The 19,451-nt window shown below is 42.8% G+C and overlaps 1 protein-coding gene across 3 annotated transcripts in view; it reads left to right on the top strand.

The window, feature by feature from the left end:
• The window catches only part of CDON (cell adhesion associated, oncogene regulated), a 208,747-nt gene that overhangs the window by 183,625 nt on the left and 5,671 nt on the right, over positions 1-19,451 (top strand). For all 3 annotated transcript variants that reach the window (XM_082273421.1, XM_082273423.1, XM_082273422.1), the window contains 9 exons: positions 1,588-1,823; positions 4,662-4,836; positions 4,967-5,098; positions 7,900-8,100; positions 9,652-9,833; positions 9,984-10,089; positions 10,213-10,335; positions 13,041-13,265; positions 15,644-15,915. In XM_082273421.1, coding sequence (XP_082129547.1) covers positions 1,588-1,823; positions 4,662-4,836; positions 4,967-5,098; positions 7,900-8,100; positions 9,652-9,833; positions 9,984-10,089; positions 10,213-10,335; positions 13,041-13,265; positions 15,644-15,915 — 1,652 coding nt within the window. The remainder of the gene's footprint in view (positions 1-1,587; positions 1,824-4,661; positions 4,837-4,966; positions 5,099-7,899; positions 8,101-9,651; positions 9,834-9,983; positions 10,090-10,212; positions 10,336-13,040; positions 13,266-15,643; positions 15,916-19,451) is intronic.

The following is a 19,451-nucleotide window of genomic DNA, read 5'->3' as shown; positions in this document are numbered from 1 at the left end:
TTATTTTTTTAAAATTCGCACCTGTGCAATCGTAATTGAAAAGCTCCAGCTCAGTGTCAGGGAGCACCCGGCAAAATTCCTGGCGCTGTGGTGTCACCCATGACTTCCATTGCTCATCCATATGCGATTTTTTAATCTGCTTGGCTTATAAAAGGTATAACTTTGATTTTGACTTGTACGCGTGCTTTTATGCCCGCTGCATTTTGCACACTGTCATTGCCTCATGTGCTGTCGTTTTCAGTGTTATGTGGGTATCAGTGATGCAGATTGTAAAGATCTTTTTATAACAATGAGCTCTTCCACCCACTGTGGAGGGCACGTCCTGCCGGGTGCACTTCTTGAACTCTGCTCTGGAAAAGTTACCAGTCATCCTTTTATACGACATTTAATACTGGCCCTTCTGTGTGCTGCTGCTATTTTCACAGCCTCTCATTCAGCCCACAGCGGGGAGCCGCATTACTGCGAGTTTCCCTTACATTGGTCATGTACCTCTCCAACTTGTTTGTGTGAGTGAGCTCATGTTAAAAATATACAACAGGGCTCCTCTATTATATGCCTGTTGACAAGAAAAAAAGTTCTTCTTGAAAAAAAATCTCAATCTAGTTACACACATTACAATCCAATTCTACAAAATACATGTATCTAAGGGTAGGCGTAAAGTGTATCTAATCCAAAAAAACCCCTCTGTTTATTGTTGGCTGTGTTCCCCTTTCTCTATTTGTCCTGGTGACCACTATCACCCAGCCTGTGAAAGTTGAGCATAATCCAAAATTTTGAGTTGTTACCAGAACAGAATTGAGTTAAATACTTTTAATGGGATTACTGTACATGTTCCTCTGTCTGAGAGGAGCTTTCCCCTCGCTTAGGAGAGATTTTTTTCTCGCTTCAAGTTGACAAAGATGGGTTAATGCAGTGGCGTAGCGTGGGTTGCAATGCCCGGGGCAAGGCAAGTATCGCCCCCTAACCTGTAGACTGTTGGCCCTCCCGAAGTCCTTTCCACCAATACATAGTACTTCCCTTACCCCCAGCACAAATCTCAGCAATCTCTTCTCCCAGCAACAAATCCTAGGACAACCTCTGTTGGGAAGATGTTTTTCTGCCCCTTCGAATTTTGCAACCACCTCTGTGGCCCCGTCCTTGCTATGGTATATCTCCCTTCACAGATGGCCAAAAAATAGCATAACAGGTGGTCGATCTGTTTCCTGCTCTATTCAAAGTGGAAACAAAATGTCTTGGATCTTCTGTTCCCGTAAAGACAACCCATCCATTTTGAATAGGTAGCCAACTCACCACAATACAGCCAAAAATGAGCAGTGTATATTCATTGCTCACTACTGTATTAGTGAGTTAGGGTGCCATTTAAATGCATGAGTGTGAATGGGCCCCACTGCTTATGATTTAGCACAGGGGTTGCGAATTGCTAGGGGCCCTATCAAGAGTAGCAGTGGGAACCCGGTCATGGACCTAAACAAAGCGCCTATCTCTATTTTCTGTACAAGTTCCAGAAGTTTTGCTGCTCAGCTAGTACAGGTTTAAGGTCAATACCTGCCAGTTTGTGATTTAATAATGATTATTTTATCCCTTCAGTTCCCTATGAGATCAGCACTGTGCGTTCATCCACCAGCACCCCAGGCCTAACACGGACTACCGCCCACCCCAGCTTTCCACCTACCGATAAGCCAATCAATGGCGCTCTGCTTCCAGAGGCACCCATTATACTCAGCCCGCCGCAGACAACCAAACCAGACGTGTACTTCTTAGTGTGGAGATCGGGACGAGATGGCGGTCTGCCTATAAATGCATACTTTGTGCGCTATAGAAAGGTGAGCTCTCTTTACATATGGAAATGGCTCTTTTTTAATGCCAGTTCAATTAGTACAAAGTAGTTTGTGATTTTTCTCTACAATACTCATTTTATTGTATCTTTTCAGATGTGAATAACAGGCCATGCTTAAAGTGTTACTAAACCCACAACAGTAAAATCAGTCTCCATATGCAGTAAAGCATGCTTGCTATACTCTCTGTAGAACCTAAGAGGGCAATCCTCTGCTTTGTGTAAAAAGGCTGTTTGATACTGTATGCACAGATCCTCCCCTTCTTGCATTGCCCCAAAAACATGTCTGGGTAAGATAGAGTTAGTGGAGTCAGTCTGGACATGCTCGGTTCGTTGTGAGTTAGTGGAGTCAGTCTGCACATGCTTAGTTGGGTGTGAGTTAGTGGAGTCAGTCTGCACATGCTCAGTTGGGTGTGAGTTAGTGGAGTCAGTCTGCACATGCTCAGTTCGTTGTGAGTTAGTGGAGTCAGTCTGCACATGCTCAGTTGGGCGAGTTAGTGGAGTCGGTCTGCACATGCTCAGTTGGGTGTGAGTTAGTGGAGTCAGTCTGCACATGCTCAGTTCGTTGTGAGTTAGTGGAGTCAGTCTGCACATGCTCAGTTGGGTGAGTTAGTGGAGTCAGTATGCACATGCTCAGTTGGGTGAGTTAGTGGAGTCAGTATGCACATGCTCAGTTGGGTGAGTTAGTGGAGTCAGTCTGCACATGCTCAGTTGGGTGAATTAGTGGAGTCAGTCTGCACATGCTCAGTTCGGTGTGAGTTATTGGAGTCAGTCTGCACATGCTCAGTTCGTTGTGAGTTAGTGGAGTCAGTCTGCACATGCTCAGTTTGGTGTAATAAGCACTGTCCAGACAGAGGGTCGGGGGTCCTGCATCCTGATAGGACACCCAGTGCAGTATGAAATCTCCTCCTACAAGCTTTAACCAGACACTGATAGAAGTCACAAGACTGCTATATACTGCTGATGGGAAAAGGTATTGGGCAGTTTATATGTACTAAGACAATTGCATTTCCATGTTCTGTGTACTGTGGGAGACCAGATATAGTGAATGCAGGCTCCTGGGTTTAGTAATCCTTTAACAAATGTACGCTATGTCTTTCAGAATGTTTAGCGGAATTGTTCCTTCTTCTATAGTTGTAGGTAATGAGCCGAGGTGGTGAAGGAGACCTCTGTTACAAATTTATTGCACAGGAAAAGCATGGCTCCCATTAATGCTAAAGTATAACTAAAAGCAAAACTTTTTTTTTAAAGTTTTGGACAGAATAGAGAGGGATTGGAACCCCTGTCAGTTTTTTATTTCTGTCTGTGCCCCCCTTAGGGAGATTCACCCTCTCTATTTGTCATATTTACCATTATCATTGTAAGTGAAAGTAAAAGAAAATCCCAAATTTTGGGTTGTTCCCAGAAAAGTAATAGAGGGGAAATCTTCCAATGGTGACCTGGGGGTCTCCAAAAGATTTTTTTGAATTTGCAGGTATTTCCTCTTACTTCCTGTTTGGCTATGGGACAGGAAGTGAAGGGGAATCTCTGAACCAGGAGACATATGGTGAAAAAAAAATAATAGAAAATCTGACAGGGGTTCTAACTAGTGATCGACCGATATCGGTTTTTCGTTGCCGATACCGATATTTTGGCCATTGCATATCGGTATCGGCCGATATTTTGTACATAAGTTTTGAAAAATAAAGACAATTTTTGACACAAATCTGGTACTGAACATGTGGGGTAGGTCTTTTAGCTGTAATGTGCGGTCTTCCCTTCCCTCCGTACCTGCCAGGAATCCCGTGTGAACCAAGTTTAGTGTCCTTAAAATCCTAGAATCCACTTTATTAGTGTTTTATATAATGTCCAGTGTGTTTTAAGGGCCAAGCGGCGATGTAATGAAGGTATTTCACACTATTAGATTACAAAAACACACACTGGACATTATATAAAACACTAATAAAGTGGATGCTAGGATTTTACATACACTAATATCAATAACCTCCGGGGCCAATACCGATATATTGGGGAAAGTGCATACCGGCCCTTGATATATCGGTCTTACCGATAATCAGGTCGATCCCTAATTCTAACCCTTCCTTACTCTATCCAAAATGAAAAAATGTTTTGCCTATAGTTCAACTTTAAAGCAGACATCAACTTCTTGGTGTCTGGCTTTGGAGGTGACTGCCTCCATTTGGATAGATAGGATAATTAGGATTTTATCTGCACTCCTGAAACAAGCTAAAACTGCTAAAGGTTCAGTTAAGTAATTTTAAAGTGACCCTGTTGCTATGGTAAAAAGATAATACAAGGCATACTCACAAAGCAAGCAATTCATACTAGCCTATCCTGCTGCCCATGCTGCTGAACAGTGCTGGGTTGAAGGTTCAAAGCTTACTTGAAGAATTGAAGAGACAAGGACTCACTGCTCAAGGTGGTGTAATTGCCTGATGACTCACACTGGTGCATGCCCCGGCTCGCCTCCGTGAAAACTTGATAAAAGAAAAGGAATTGGCAGCACTTAATGATTAAGCACACAGTCAGTGTGTGAAACGCGTCTACCTTGTCACGATTGTCCTAATTTGGATGTCCAGTCAATAAATCTGGACTCAACCTGGAGTGCTGCCAATTCCTTTTCTTTTACTTGAAGAATGTTCAGCATTGAATACTCCAGGAGTGTATAATGCTGCTGACCCTCCCTAAGCCACTGCAGGACCAAGATGCCGGTGAAAGGAACCACATAGCGGATTAGGGGACCAGGCACCCGGCACAGCTGGAAGTGTTATGACTTTATACATTTAAATGTTTGACACTAATACACAATTTTGATAATGTTCTGCAGTTGGATGATGATGGCAATGTGGCAGGGCCCTGGAATTCTATCCGTGTCCCGGCCAGCGAGAACGAGTTTCCACTAACAGAGCTTGAACCATCCAGTCTATATGAGGTTCTAATGGTGGCCAGAAACGCAGCCGGTGAGGGGCAGCCTGCTATGCTTACCTTCCGAACCAGCAAAGGTGAGTTACTGATATATAACTTTTATTCTATGAGATGCTGAGCCTATCATTCAGTGAACATGGGGTTGCTTTGGTGGTTTAATTACAAAGCTATAAGCAGTTCTGATGGTGGCCTTGTTTCTATGCACAGAAAGGAGTTCATCTTCCAAGAACACACCGGCGCTGTCCCCTCCAGCTGGGGCCCCCAAGCAAACTCCATTCCATGACAGTTTCAATAATAATTTTGGGTTGGTGAATCCAGACACTTTCCGGCACAGCGGAGGTAAGTGTCATTTTGGAGCTTTTGTCTGGCTCTATGTAAAAATATATTTTCTTTTATTTCAATCTATATTTCTTTTTATTAAAATATTTCCAATCAAAATTCATTGACTGGATATGTTTTAAAGGCTAGCTTCACTCAAAATGTGTTTTTTTTCCCCTTGACTCTTACAAGGGGGGCATTCCCAGGAGTAATACCCCCACTCACAAGGCAGTATCAGCATATCAGAGATGTTGCCATCTCAAGCCCGGATACCAATTTGTAGGCTTATTTTTCATTATGGAGAATAATTTAAAGCAGTGGTGTCAAAAACTGTGGCCCTTGAAGCGCTGTTCCTCCCTCTGATACCAACTAAGAGCCACCATTTCTTTCACTGACACATACCATGGAGCACTATTTCATCCATTGACACCAACATTGGAGTACCATTCCTCCCACTGACACAAATGATGGGGCACTAGTCTTCCCACTGACACCAATTGGATGATTTTCCTCCCACTGACACCAACAATGGGGGCAAATTTCCTCCCACTGATATAAAGGATTGGGCACTATTCCTCCCACTGATATAAAGGATTGGGCACTATTCCTCCCACTGATATAAAGGATTGGGCACTATTCCTCCCACTGATATAAAGGATTGGGCACTATTCCTCCCACTGATATAAACAATTGGGCACTATTCCTCCCACTGATATAAAGGATTGGGCACTATTCCTCCCACTGATATAAAGGATTGGGCACTATTCCTCCCACTGATATAAAGGATTGGGCACTATTCCTCCCACTGATATAAACAATTGGGCACTATTCCTCCAACTGAAAGCAACGATGGGGCATAATTCATCCAAGTGATATAAACAATTGGGCTTTTTTCCTACCACTGACACCAACTATTGGGCACTATTCCTCCCACTGACACCAACAATTGGGGGCTATTTCTTCTACTGCAAGAGCAAGTTGCCAGCACACCAAGGATCTCCAGAAAGAGTCCAAAACTTTATTCAGTGATCACATGGTTACAGCAGATAGCAATGTTTCAGAGCCATGCAGGACCCCTTCATCAGATGGAGGGATCTTGCGTGGCTCCAAAATGTTTCTATCTACTGGAATGGGGTAATCACTGAATAAAGCTTTGGACTTGTTCTGGAGATCCTTGGTGTTCTGGTGACATTCTCTTACTCTTGACTATACACGGTTCCAGACGGTGATGGCTTCAGCACCCACTTATCTGTACAGGAACTTGTGCGTTGGGAATAGTGCATTGCCATTTCTTCCACTGACCTCAACGATGGGGGCACTTTTCCTCCCACTGATATAAACAATTGGGCGCTATTACCCCCACTGACACCAATCACGAGACACTAATCCTCCTCCTACTGGCTACAAGTGCTATGTACATTTTTTTATTCCCAGTAACCACTAAGCCTAAGGCCAGACCGCCCCCCCCCCCTAAAGTCTGAAGGACCATAAACTGTCCCTTTTTTTTTTTTTTTTTTTTTTTTTTAGAAAGTTTGGAGATCTCTGCTTTAAAGAAATGTGGTGCCATAATTTATTGGCTTTGAGGTGATTGGGTGAAACAGAAAATCTTGGCTGGGTGATCCTGCCACTGGAGCCTCCCAAGAGATGTATAAAAAAAGCCTGCATGTGATATTGTCGTTTTTTTTAGAAACCATGCAAAAAGGAAAAATATACGTTTTTGGTGCGATTTGGCCTTTTAGTTTGAAATGACGCTCACAGCTTATATTTTTAAACATAAACTGAGAAGCATAGTTTTCCCTTAACAGATGTCCTTTGCTTACTAACCTCCTCTCTCTTTCTCTATTCTTCATTTCTTTGCTCTCTGTCTCCAAGCGGACTGTGTAAGTATTTCCAAGGTGTGAGTACCAGTCACATAGCCAATCTATACATGTTTGTCTAAGTGCTCCCTGATTTCACAAAACAACTGTAGTCTGTAAAGCCAGGCTGGCATATTGTGTTTAATAATACTGTTGGAAAACTGTAGATGCGGTCTTCTGTGGACCACATTGAGGATTGGTTTCCAGTTGGAATTATGTTATTTGGACTTAAGTCTTGAATTTTTAGTCAGCTGGCAAATGTTGACCTGTGAAACTCTCCAATTCATTTTTGATTATTGTGAACCTGATTAGCATTGTTCCAAACTTCCAACACAAAAGGCTGTTGGCGGGTCTTGTGGCCAGACTGGGAGGACCTGCAAGGCAAGTCAGACTATATGTAGAATGACAGCCGTTGTACCGCTCATGGTGCCCTCCATGTCTAGGAGTGCTAGGCCTAATTGGGAACCGCCTCTTTCCTGCAGTCATGAACGAACATACAGGCCACACCCCACTTTTTTTTTCCAATGTCCATAAACTTTGAAACCACTGCCTGGCTATTTTTGAATCCTTACTCCCACTGGACTTGACTTGTCTTCTGATGTCTTTTATCCTCATGATTAAACCATGATTGAGGACAAAGGAGGAGTCATGTCCAGTAGGAGTAATGATGTGAAAAGAGCCATGCAGTGGTTTTAGTAAAGTTTATTGAAATTGAAGAAAAACACAGCGATAAGTGGATGTTTGCAAAATGACAGCATAAAGTTTATTGCATAGTAAAGTTCAAACTTAGGGAAGACGTGGGGCTTCCCTTTGGGCTGGCCATAAACTGCACATTCTAACTTTTTGTCTTGTTTCGAATGACTACGTCTTGCCGAAAGTTGAAATTGAATGTACTTTCTTTCTGCTGAATAAATCAATTACATAGACCACTTGTATTCATTTATGGCTTTTGCTTGCCCTCTTTAGTCCCCGAAGCTCCAGATCGTCCCACTATTTCGACTGCATCTGAGACCTCGGTCTACGTCACCTGGATCCCAAGGGCTAATGGAGGCTCCCCGATCACTTCTTTTAAGGTGGAATACAAAAGAGCTGGGAGACTTTGGGTTACTGCGGCAGAGAACATCCCCCCATCAAAACTGTCTGTGGAGGTCTCCAATCTAGACCCAGGTACAGGAAGAGATGTTTGACTTTATTGTGGGATCATGTATTAGAGGGACTAATAAAACCTAGACTAAAGCTGGTCATAATAAATAGAGATAACAACAGCACAGGGTGGTACTGTGGGAGCATAGTAGGGATTGACCGATTATCGGCAAAGCCGATATATCGAGGGCCGATCTGCACTTTCCCCTATATATCGGAATCTGCTACCAAGGTGACCGATATTGCCGATATTTCAGGAAAATGCTTGTACCAGAGTGATGCCTACAGCTAGAGGCATCACCCCGGTACCGGCGTCCATAGCCAACGATCGGCTGTCTTGTAATGATGACCGATGCGGCTGAGAAGCCGCTTGGCTGTCATTACAAGGAGCAGGAGGGGACGTTCCCTCCCCCCCTCCCTCCGCGGCTCGCCCAGGTCTCCCGTCCCACCGGGAGACCCAGGCATCAAGTCTGCACGGCCGCCAAAGACCTGATCAAAGCCATATTCGGCTCTGATCGGATTGCCATGCAAAAAAATGGAAGTGATGTCATGAAATCAGTTCCGGGTACTGGCGCCAGATTAAAAAAATGACAGCATTCAAAACAGTCAAACTTGGCGATTCGAATGCTTTTAAGTGCAGAGGAGGGGTTTGGGGTCTTTTAGATCCCAGATCCCTCCAGAAGAGGAAAAAAAAATGTAAAAGTACGAATATATCGGCCCATACTGATATGCATTGACCAAAATATCGGTATCAGCAACAAACAAAACGATATCGGTCGATCACTAGTGCATAGTGGGTGGTAACAAGTGCTACATCCTATTGACTAGAATATCTAGATATTGGAAAAATACTTTTTAGGCACAAGGTATAACTTCAAAAAAGTTTATTCAAAACAAAATACACATCATACTCTAAAACCATATAAAAGTCAGACTAATGTGATTATCTGCCCAAACCAAATGCTACACCAGGGCCAGCTGGCAAACCAGAGTCCTGTGATAGTTGCCAGCACAATTGGAATTGGTCAGCATCAATGGAGGAGAGTATGATGTATATTTTTGTTTTTTGTTTTTAATAAACTTTTTTGATTTTTAAATTTGTGCCTAAAACAAGTCCATGTTTTTCCAATATCTACATAAAGTTGGTCATAGAGGAGTAGAAATTTGAGCAAAAATTCTTAGAAAAATAATATTCTAAGAAAGTTTGTTAATTTTTCGAATCATTAGTGGGGTTTAATCGACATTTTCACTTAGGGGTGTACTCACTTTTGTTTCCAGCGGTTTAGACATTAATGGCTGTGTGTTGAGTTATTTTGAGGGGACAGAAAATGTACACTGTTATACAAGCTGTACACTCACTACTTTACATTGTAGCAAAGTGTCATTTCTTCAGTGTTGTCACATGAAAAGATATAATAAAATATTTACAAAAATGTGAGGGGTGTACTCACTTTTGTGAGATACTGTATATGTTTCCTATTCATAAATGGCATTATACAACCATTCATAGTCCATAAAGTAGCTTCTATAACCCCTTCAAACATTTATCTGATTATCCCTTCTGATCCATTAAAGGGGCAATGTATAAATTCCGGGTCATCGCCATCAATAATTATGGGGAGAGTACGCGCAGTTCGGTTTCGCGACCTTACCAGGTTGCTGCATACGGCAGCCGACTACCCAATCCGCTGATTGTAGGTCCTCGCATTGACCACACGGAGGCGGTGACCGACACACACATACTGCTGAAATGGACTGTGAGTATTTCCACTGTTCTATGATTAGAAGTTTGTCTTTTATATTGTTTAGAAAATGCTATTTCCAGAAATATTTACCTGTAATATACCCCCGTGTACTGATAATAAAGATCTGTACTGAATTCTGTCCCATATTCCTCTGCTTCTTAGTACATTCCATCAAATAACAACAACACTCCCATACAAGGCTTCTATATCTACTACCGGCCCACCGACAGCGACAACGATGGCGACTATAAGAGGGACGTGGTGGAAGGTATGTTAGTGCTTTGTCGGGGCTTACTTTTTTTAAAGATTTACACCAAAAAATGATAAACCCATTTAATAAATATGCTGAGTAACAGAGGACCATGTCTGTTTGTCTGTGTTTTTCAATCAGGAACGAAGCATCAACATTTAATCAGGGACCTGCAACCAGAGACCTCTTATGACATCAAGATGCAGTGTTTCAATGAGAGAGGAGCCAGTGATTATAGCAATGTCATGATATGCGAGACTAAAGGTGAGTCACTTTTGAAGCTAATTAAGCACAGCTTGTGCTACATTACCTCGGAACCTGGAAGTAATCAGAGCTGAGCGCTTCTGGGTTCGTCCTTCACAGGGAGATCAGTGAATGGATGTTTGTTGATCTCCCACTGGTCTTTATCCTGATGTTAGGCACCCAGGATAGACAGGTAAGCCTGAGATAAATGATGGGGTAGGGGTAGAGATGCATCAGCGTACAGTACATGTAGAAGTAATCAGGTGCCTTTACAGCCACCTCACGCAGTTCTCCAAAAAAGCTGACAGTTCAAAGGTAAAAATACTCCCTGGAAGTCCGCTTACATGTCAGTGCTGTCACAGATGTAGTACGCGCATCCATACTGCGAACATAGAGCCTCATGTAGTATACATGGAAAATGTTTGCTTTCAGCATTCAGTTTTACCTTGAAAAACAACTCTCATTCAGTTTTAAATAGTAAAGTAGTGAGTGTACAGCTTGTATAACAGTGTAAATTTGCTGTCCCCTCAAAATAACTCAACACAAAGCCATTAATGTCTAAACCGCTGGCAACAAAAGTGAGTACACCCCTAAGTGAAAATGTCCAAATTGAGGGGACAGCAAATTTACAGTTAGGCTTCTTTCACACGGTCCGCCTCCGCAGGCGGATCCGTGTTGCTCAGCGGGGATCGATCCGCGATCCCCGCTGAGCCAGGGGATGACAGCTCCGTCTCCGCTTGCAGAGCGGAGAGGGAGGTGTCTCAGCACCCGCTGCCCTCTATGGGGGATCGGAGGAGAGCGGACCGCTTGTCCGCTCTCATCAGATCCGCTCCGCTCCGATTACTGAACGGATGGAAAAATAGGGTTTCCATCCGTCCAGATTTCAGCACAGGATCGGATGCGAATGGCAGCGGGTGTCAGCGGAGGTGACCTCCGCTGACACCCGCTGCCCCATAGAGCTGCATGGAGGATCCGATCAGATCCGCCTAAAAAACTGACAGGCGGATCTGATCGGACCGCCCGTGTGAAAGAGCCCTTATACAAGCTGTACACTCACTACATTGTAGCAAAGTGTCATTTCTTCAGTGTTGTCACATAAAAAGATATAATAAAATATTTACAAAAATGTGAGGGGTTTACTCCCTTTTGTGTGTATATGTGTGTGTGTGTGTGTGTGTGTGTGTGTGTGTGTGTATATATATATATATATATATATATATATATATATATATATATATATATATATATATATATATATATATATATATATATATATATATAATACCTTTTTTAAGAGATCTCTGCTCTGCATAAAGAGCTCAGAGAGCTGGGGGGAGGATCTTCCCAGTGGCTCTGCGGAGGATGGGGGGGGGGGGGGAGGGGGATGTCAGGACAAGTCTAATCATTGGTGGAGAGTAGGCACAGCCAGAAAACTGACCATGCTGTGCACTCATGTCTAGCTTGGTTAGTTTTTACTAGGAAAGCAGAGGGGACTGGCAGCAGGCACATATCAGGAATATAAAATGTTGGGGTAATACATTCTTTCAAATGTATTTCCAGGCCTTACCCAAATGTACCCCCGAACCACCCTAGATCCTGTCCTAGCGTTTTTTTTTTGGGTGTTTTATCTTCTTTCTGTAGCAATAATCTGCTTTTATCACTCCCTGTGACCATTTCCTTTTGAAAGGGAGACTGAGCAGAACAGACATGATGTTCTGCTTCTGGTGAGATTTCCCCACATGCAGCTGATGTCCTGGAGAGAGGACAGCATGGTCCATCTACATTACAAATTTTGTAGCCTGAAATGGCTGACAACAAATAACAAAAATTTGACATCATCACATTACATGGCAAACATTCCAAGCCTTTTAAAGACCTTTATATATTTGCTTGTAAATGTCATTAGTAGCTCTTTCACTTGAAGAGAACTTTATATAACCAGTTCACCTAAAATCAAAGTTGTAAGCAAAACAAATAATTATGGGGTGATTGACTCCCCACAACCTCCTATGAACATATTTCTTAAAGCAGGGATCCTCAAACTACGGCCCTCCAGCTGTTGCGGAACTACACGTCCCATGAGGCATTGTAAAACTCTGACATTTACAGACATGATTAGGCATCATGGGAATTGTAGTTCCTGAACAACTGGAGGGCCATAGTTTGAAGACCCCTGTCTTAAAGTATAGTTAAAAGCAAAACTTTATTTTTAGTTTTGGGTAAAGTGGAGAGGGATTAGTATGCCTGTCAGTTTTTATTGCTGTCTGTGCCCCCCCATTAGTGAAATTCACCCTCTCTATTGTCCTATTTACCATTATCATTTAAAAGTAAATCCCAAATGTTGGGCTGTCCCCAAAAAAGTAATGGGGGCGGGGGGAGGCAATCTTCCAATAGTCATGGTGACCTGGGGGTCCCCAATGGAATTTCCTTAATTTGCAGGGATTTCCTCTCACTTCCTGTTTGCCTATGGAACAGGAAGTGAAGGGAAATCTCCGCAATGGGACACATGGCAAAAAAAAAAAAAAAAAAAATCTGATAGGTAATCACCTTCGCTTACGAAAAAAAAAAAAAAGGTTTGCCTATAGCTCTGCTTTAAATGTTTATATTTTCATGAAGTAGTTCTTTCTGGGCTTGTGAAGTAAACAATTGTATCTGTTATCAGTTTCTTGCTGTGGAGAGTAGACTAGATTTAACTGTTCCCTGGATTATGTCTGTGTTCAATCCAGCCCGAAAGAGCCCTGGAGCCTCAGAATTCCCCCCTCTTGAGCTCAGCACGACGTCCGCTTCAGAACGGAACGCAGGAGGAAGCTCCAGCTCATCCATCACTCTGGCCCGGAGCGGGGACATGCTGTATGTCATTGTTGGCTGTGTGTTGGGCGGGATGGTCCTTATATTGATGACCTTCATTGCCATGTGTCTCCTGAAACATCGACAGCAACGTCTCATGCACAGTAAGTACCTCTCTCTGTTTCTTGGAAAATAAATTGAGAAAGTGATATCAATTCCCAATGTCTTCATTTTAAAAGCATGTTTCTCGCAAACCTTCACCATTTAACCCCTTCCCATCCTTTCAAAAAGTCCTGAAAGACCAGAGGGGTGGGAAAAATCAGTGACTACTATGATTGGCTGTCACATAATCGGAGGGGGGCAGTCCCATCAGCTACTGATCAGTAGTGGGGATCGAGAGCTGTCTTTGAAAGCACAATGAGCGCACACTCTCAGCTCAGAAACATCGGCTGCCCAGTAATGCATATGTGTGGCATGTGAGCATTAAAGCCCCCCCCCCCCATTTTTGTTGACGCACAAATGTGTTACATGGGCGGGAATGGATTAATATAAATTACAAATCAACTATGGCTAAACAGAAGTCTTTATTGACTGGCATGGCTGGGGCTGTTACATTGTTTCAGTCTCTGGCTCTCCCAATGGTGCTCTGCGATCCTCTGCATGCACTGAGACAACAGTGATGGAGAACCTTGGCACCCCAGATGTTTTGGAACTACATTTCCCATGATGCTCATGCACTCTGCAGTGTAGTTGAGTATAATGGGAAATTTAGTTCCAAAACATCTGGGGTGCCAAGGTTGGCCATCATAGAGTATAATGGTGGTCTGAAGAGGCTGCGCTGAGTTGGGGGATGTGCATGGCTTCTATTCTTCATGGAGTCTTCTGAAACATTTTCCGTAGTGCTGAAACGTTGTCACAATGCTGGACAGGCCAGGTGCTACAAAACCCTTCTTGCTTATATCTGAAGTCATAAATTCAATACACAGCATTGCTGTAGAATCGGAGGGGGGCAGAATCTGGATAGTGATGTTTAAAGGCGCATTGTGCAGAGCCACTGAATGCCAGTAAGGATTAATCGGCAAGTCGTTCACAGACTACTTTAATATGGTTATTGTAACAGTTGTTTCCAAAAAATGCAATACATAAATGGGAGCTTATTAAAGCAGGCCATACTCTGTATCGGCACGGACACCGGTGCATCCCTAGTACATGAGTACTTGTGAAAATGCTCTGATATCCGAAACCGATACTGTGCAGTGTGATTTGCACCCATACAAAATGAATTAGCTTAAGTCGCACTGCAAAGAATCGCGTGCAATTCCTGTCTGAATCGAATGCGGTTTCCCCACTGCTCCTGTATGAACCCAGGCTGAAATCCTCACTATGACAATGCCTGGGTTCACATAAGAGTGGTGGGAAACCGCATGCGATTCAGACAGTAATTGCACTGCATTCCAGTTCAAACTGCATGCATTTGTGTGCAGTGCGAGTATCAGTACTCGGTAACGGCGGGTACTTGACAGAGTATTGATACTCGTGTTTGGCGATTAAAAAAAGAGAGTATTGTGTAACCCTACTCTGTAAAAATCTCAGCTGTTTCCGTTGTTCTATCTGTGTGTCTCTCCCTGTCACCACGCTCCTTCTCTCCAATCAGTTGCACCCGCTGTTGGGGCATTTTGGCAGCCGGCACGGCGGCTGTCAGAATACAATAGCTGTGTGGGGAATTTTGTCCATCCGCAAACTAAACAAAAAAATAAAAATCTATATTTATGGTTTACTTTAGTCTAATGTTACACAGCAAATAAATCAACATCAGGATTTCTAAGATGCTGCTTGCCAGAGGTGGTGGAAGGCTGTCCTCGGTGACTTTAGAACTGATGTCATTCCCTACTCTTACAACCTCTTGTAACACCTGCTTCACCCCATTAGATTGTAAGCTCTTCTGAGCAGGGCCCTCTTAATCCTCTTGTATTGTAAATGTACTGTTTCCCTCTAATATTGTTAAGCGCTGCGTAAACTGCTGGCGCTATAGAAATCCTTAATAATAATGATGTCATCCGGGTGGCTCAGTGCCAACAGCGGCGTTATTCTTCTTTCTGCCTCTTAGGCAATGTTCAGATTTTGCTTGTTACCGCATGAGCCTGTTTATAGGTCACAGTGGGAGGGTCCATTAAACACTCCATGCACATGTGTACATTTCCTATTGGCTGCCATATATGATCATATAGGACCATGACCAGCCAATGTGCACATTGATTGTTTTTAGCACCCTGCCTTCCAGTATAAAATCTGTAAAAGTGAAGAGTTCCATGTTAAACATATACCATTTAGTTAAACTATGGCCCTCCAGTTGTTCAGGAACTACAATTCCCATCATGCCTAGTCATGTCAGAGTTTTACAATACCTCATGGAATGTGTAGTTCTGCAACAGCTGGAGGGCCGTAGTTTTCAGGATCCCTGATTTGGAGGAACATGCCTATGATGCAGACAGTTCGATATTGTCATCCATATGTAGATGTAACTGGGTTCTTGTTTCTGCAGAATTTGAGCCACCCGGCTATCTATATCAAGGTTCCGATCTAAACGGGCAGATGGTCGAATACACAACGCTACCAGGAACTAACCAGATTAATGGAAATGTCCATGGAGGATTCATTGGAAATGGGAATATCGCTAATGGTTGTCCACATATGCATCACAGTGTACACAACGGCATGAATGGCCTCATTAACGGAGAGCTGTATCCCACCTGCAGCAGTCCTCATAAGGGGACATGTCCAGACTATGAACACTTACCTCACAGTATTACCAATGTAAGTCTACAAATTACAGTCAGACTTCTTTACTGTACAGCAGTAACCTCACCTTGTGTTTAGGGGGTTTTAATCAATTTTATTTAGAATTATTTATGATAATGCTCTCGTTTTTTACATTTAAAAATAAGCGGGGTGCATTCATGACACTCTGTTTTGTAAAGGATGAAGCTAACCTAAGCAGGCGCTGCCAGTCATTGAGATGTTGGTGTAATCTGGAGCTCAGGAGGTGAATAAATCTACAAAGAAATCAATTCTACAAAACTAGGGAAATCACCCCTGACTTCAAGCTATAATTTTGTTTTGTATTCTGACCTCTCCCACTGTATATCTAATTTAATCACGGAGCAGAGACCAGAGCTGAAAACTAGTTTTATTCTGGGAGCTATACCAATATTGGGAGCTGCAGATTGGGCAAGGGAATGAACTAAGCTTCCTTCGGCATATAATGCCACAGGAAACGGATGCAATTGGCGTGCACCACATTAACTAAGTAGATACATCTGTCAGATCTATCTGTGTCAGGTTTCTATTACAGAATGAAATAGAAAGTGGTGCAAGGTCCGATCCTGATTAAAGATCCCAGGTCAGATTGTGCGAACAGGATGTGAACTACATGGCAGATGAGGTTTAATGTTGAAAAATGTAAAGAAATGCACCTGGGGGCCAGAAAGCAAGCTACTCACTAGAGGGGGAACCTCTGGGTGAGTCTAGGATGGAAAAGGACTTGGGGGTACTGGTAGACAACAGGCTTGGCAGTGGCATGCAATGCCAAGCCGCTGCAAGCAAAGCCAACAGAATACTGGGATGTATAAAAAAGGGGATTCACTCCAGAAATAAAGAGATTATTCTTCCACTCTACAAGACTCTGGGCCGGCCACATCTGGAGTATGCTGTCCAGTTCTGGGCACCGGTCCTCAGGAAGGATGTGCTGGAACTGGAAAGAGTCCAGAGAAGGGCAACAAAAATAATTAGGGGAATGGAGGACATCAGCTATGAGGAAAGACTACAAGCACTGAACTTATTCTCTCTGGAGAAGAGACGATTGAGGGGGGATATGATATCAATGTACAAATACTGTACTGGCGACCCTAGCATAAAGAAACTATTCAGAGTAAGGGAATACAATAAGACACGTGGCCACTCACTAAAACTAGAGGAAGGGCAGTTTAACCTTAAAGTGCGTAAGGGGTTCTTCACTGTAAGAGCAGTAAGGATGTGGAATTCTCTTCCACAAGCAGTCGTATCAGCAGGGAGCATCGATAGTTTAAAAAAACTATTAGATGGGCACCTTAGAGACCACAACATACAGGGGTATACAATGTACGGTTAACAGCAAACACACACACACATCATAGGTTGAACTGGATGGACGAATGTCTTTTTTCAACCTCACTAACTATGTAACTGTCAGCAGACCGCTTACATCCCCCTCTCTACTCACACTGGGTAATCACTGTGTAAAATAAACCATATAAAAACCACGCTCCCTTTAAAAATAACACAAAAGTGCTCCAAAACGTGCAAAGAACTGAGTTTGAGATCTTTTCCACCACCACCAGAAAAAATTCCTACTCCCCAGACTGACTCAAGCATATAAAGTGTATATAGGATATGTTAAAAGATACACTCTCATAAGGTTATGCTTCCCGCTGGTGATCCACTCCAATCAGATGTTATACCATAAAGTCAGGGAAAAATAAAAGGCCCTTCATAGTGTAGTAATTTAACATTAATTTATTGCGCATAAATAAAAACACTGCAGTTACGACAAGCTTATCTGGTATGGCAGGGACGCTGGTTTGCGTTCCACCTGCAGAAGTGATGTCACGCTAGATCCCACCCTACGGGTTTCGTCAGTAGCGTCTGACATCAGGAGTCACAACCACTGTGTAAAGCCTGCAGGGTTAACGCTCTTTCCTGCCACACTCAGCTGAGCCGGAGGTGGGGACCGGCAAGGGAATTGGGAGCATAAAGCGCCAGCTGAACTGGTCTGTGCTGTGTCATAGACACAGCATAGAACAGGAAACCAAGCACAACTAATTAATAATAAAATGTTAATTAGGAGCAGTATCTGTTCTTTTTCTCAGTTTAAAAGAGGCTTTATTCCACTCTGCACTATTCTTCACTTTTCCTCATTGTGTCTAGAATATTTATGATGTACAGTTGTGTTCAAAATAATAGCTAGTCCAATATCCCTAACCAAATCACTGTTTTTGCTATAAATTATATTTCCACATGGCAAATAATTTACCAGTAGGTGTAGTAGACTAAGTGCCGGTTCACACATCTGCGATGCGGGAACGCTGCGAAAATGCAGCATGTTCCCGCATCGCATCCGCACATCTGGCAGTTCACACTGCCATATGCGATACGCAGGGGGTGTCAATTAAAAGTTAACGACACCCCCAGTTGCGATCGAATATCGCAATGCGATCTGCAAGTACGCACAGAATCTGATCGCACAAGTGTGAAACACTATGCGATCCGATTCTACTGCGGCTCAAAAAAAGCCTCATGTGCGTGTTTGGTGCGGATACAGTGCGAATTCAGCCATGCAGAGTGTATGGCTGAACTCGCATCCGCACATCAGATCGCATGCAATTAGGAGCAGTGCGCTCTGAATTACATGCGATCTCCGCAAACGCGGAAGTGTGAACCGGCACTAATAGCAAACCAACAGACCGAACAGTCATGGCGTGCATGCTGCTTTTTTTTACAGGTGCATCTTATACATTTAAAATAACATTTTGAGGATATTCTATTTCAGCAATTCAATTCAAAAAGTGAAACTCCTATATTTTATATAGATGTGTTACACACAGAATGATAGCTTTCAAGAATTTCTTTTTCCTTTTAAATTTTGATGATTATGGCTTACAGCTAGTGAAAACCCAAAATTCAATATTTTAGAAAAAATATATCACAAATATGAGTTTCATGTTTTGAATTGAATTACTGAAATTAACTTTTTGATATTCTAATTTTATGCGATGCACCTGTGTGTGTGTGTGTAATTGAATATTTTTAATTGAACGCTGTGTGTTCAAAATAATAGCAGTGTGGAATTCAATTAGCGAGGTCATTCAGACTGTGAAAAAGCAGGTGTAAAAGGAAGAAGGCAGCAAATGTTGTACATGCTGGGTATAGTGCATTTCTCTCTGAAAATCTGAGGAAAATTGGTCGTTCCAGACATTGTTCAGAAGAGCAGCAAATTTTGATTAAAAAGTTGATTGGAGGGGGGAAAACATATAAAGAAGTATAGAAACTGATAGACTGCGTAGCTAAAAGATCGCAAATGCTTTAAAATTGCAACCAAAACCAGAAAGACGTGGGAAAAAAAAGGAAAATTACCATTCGAATGGATGGAAAAATAGCTAAGGCTCAGCCAATGATCATCTCCAGGCTGATGAACGAGGTCTAAAGTTACCTGTCAACAATTAGAAGACCTGTGTGAAGCTAAGCTATTGGCAAGAAGCCCCATTGTTGAAAAAACGGCGTGCTAAATAGGTTACAATTTGCCAAAGAACACATTA

This window comes from Pelophylax lessonae (genome assembly GCF_965119305.1).
Source record: "Pelophylax lessonae genome assembly, chromosome: 12".
Classification (NCBI taxonomy): domain Eukaryota; kingdom Metazoa; phylum Chordata; class Amphibia; order Anura; family Ranidae; genus Pelophylax; species Pelophylax lessonae.
This window is presented reverse-complemented; position numbering and strand designations above follow the sequence as displayed.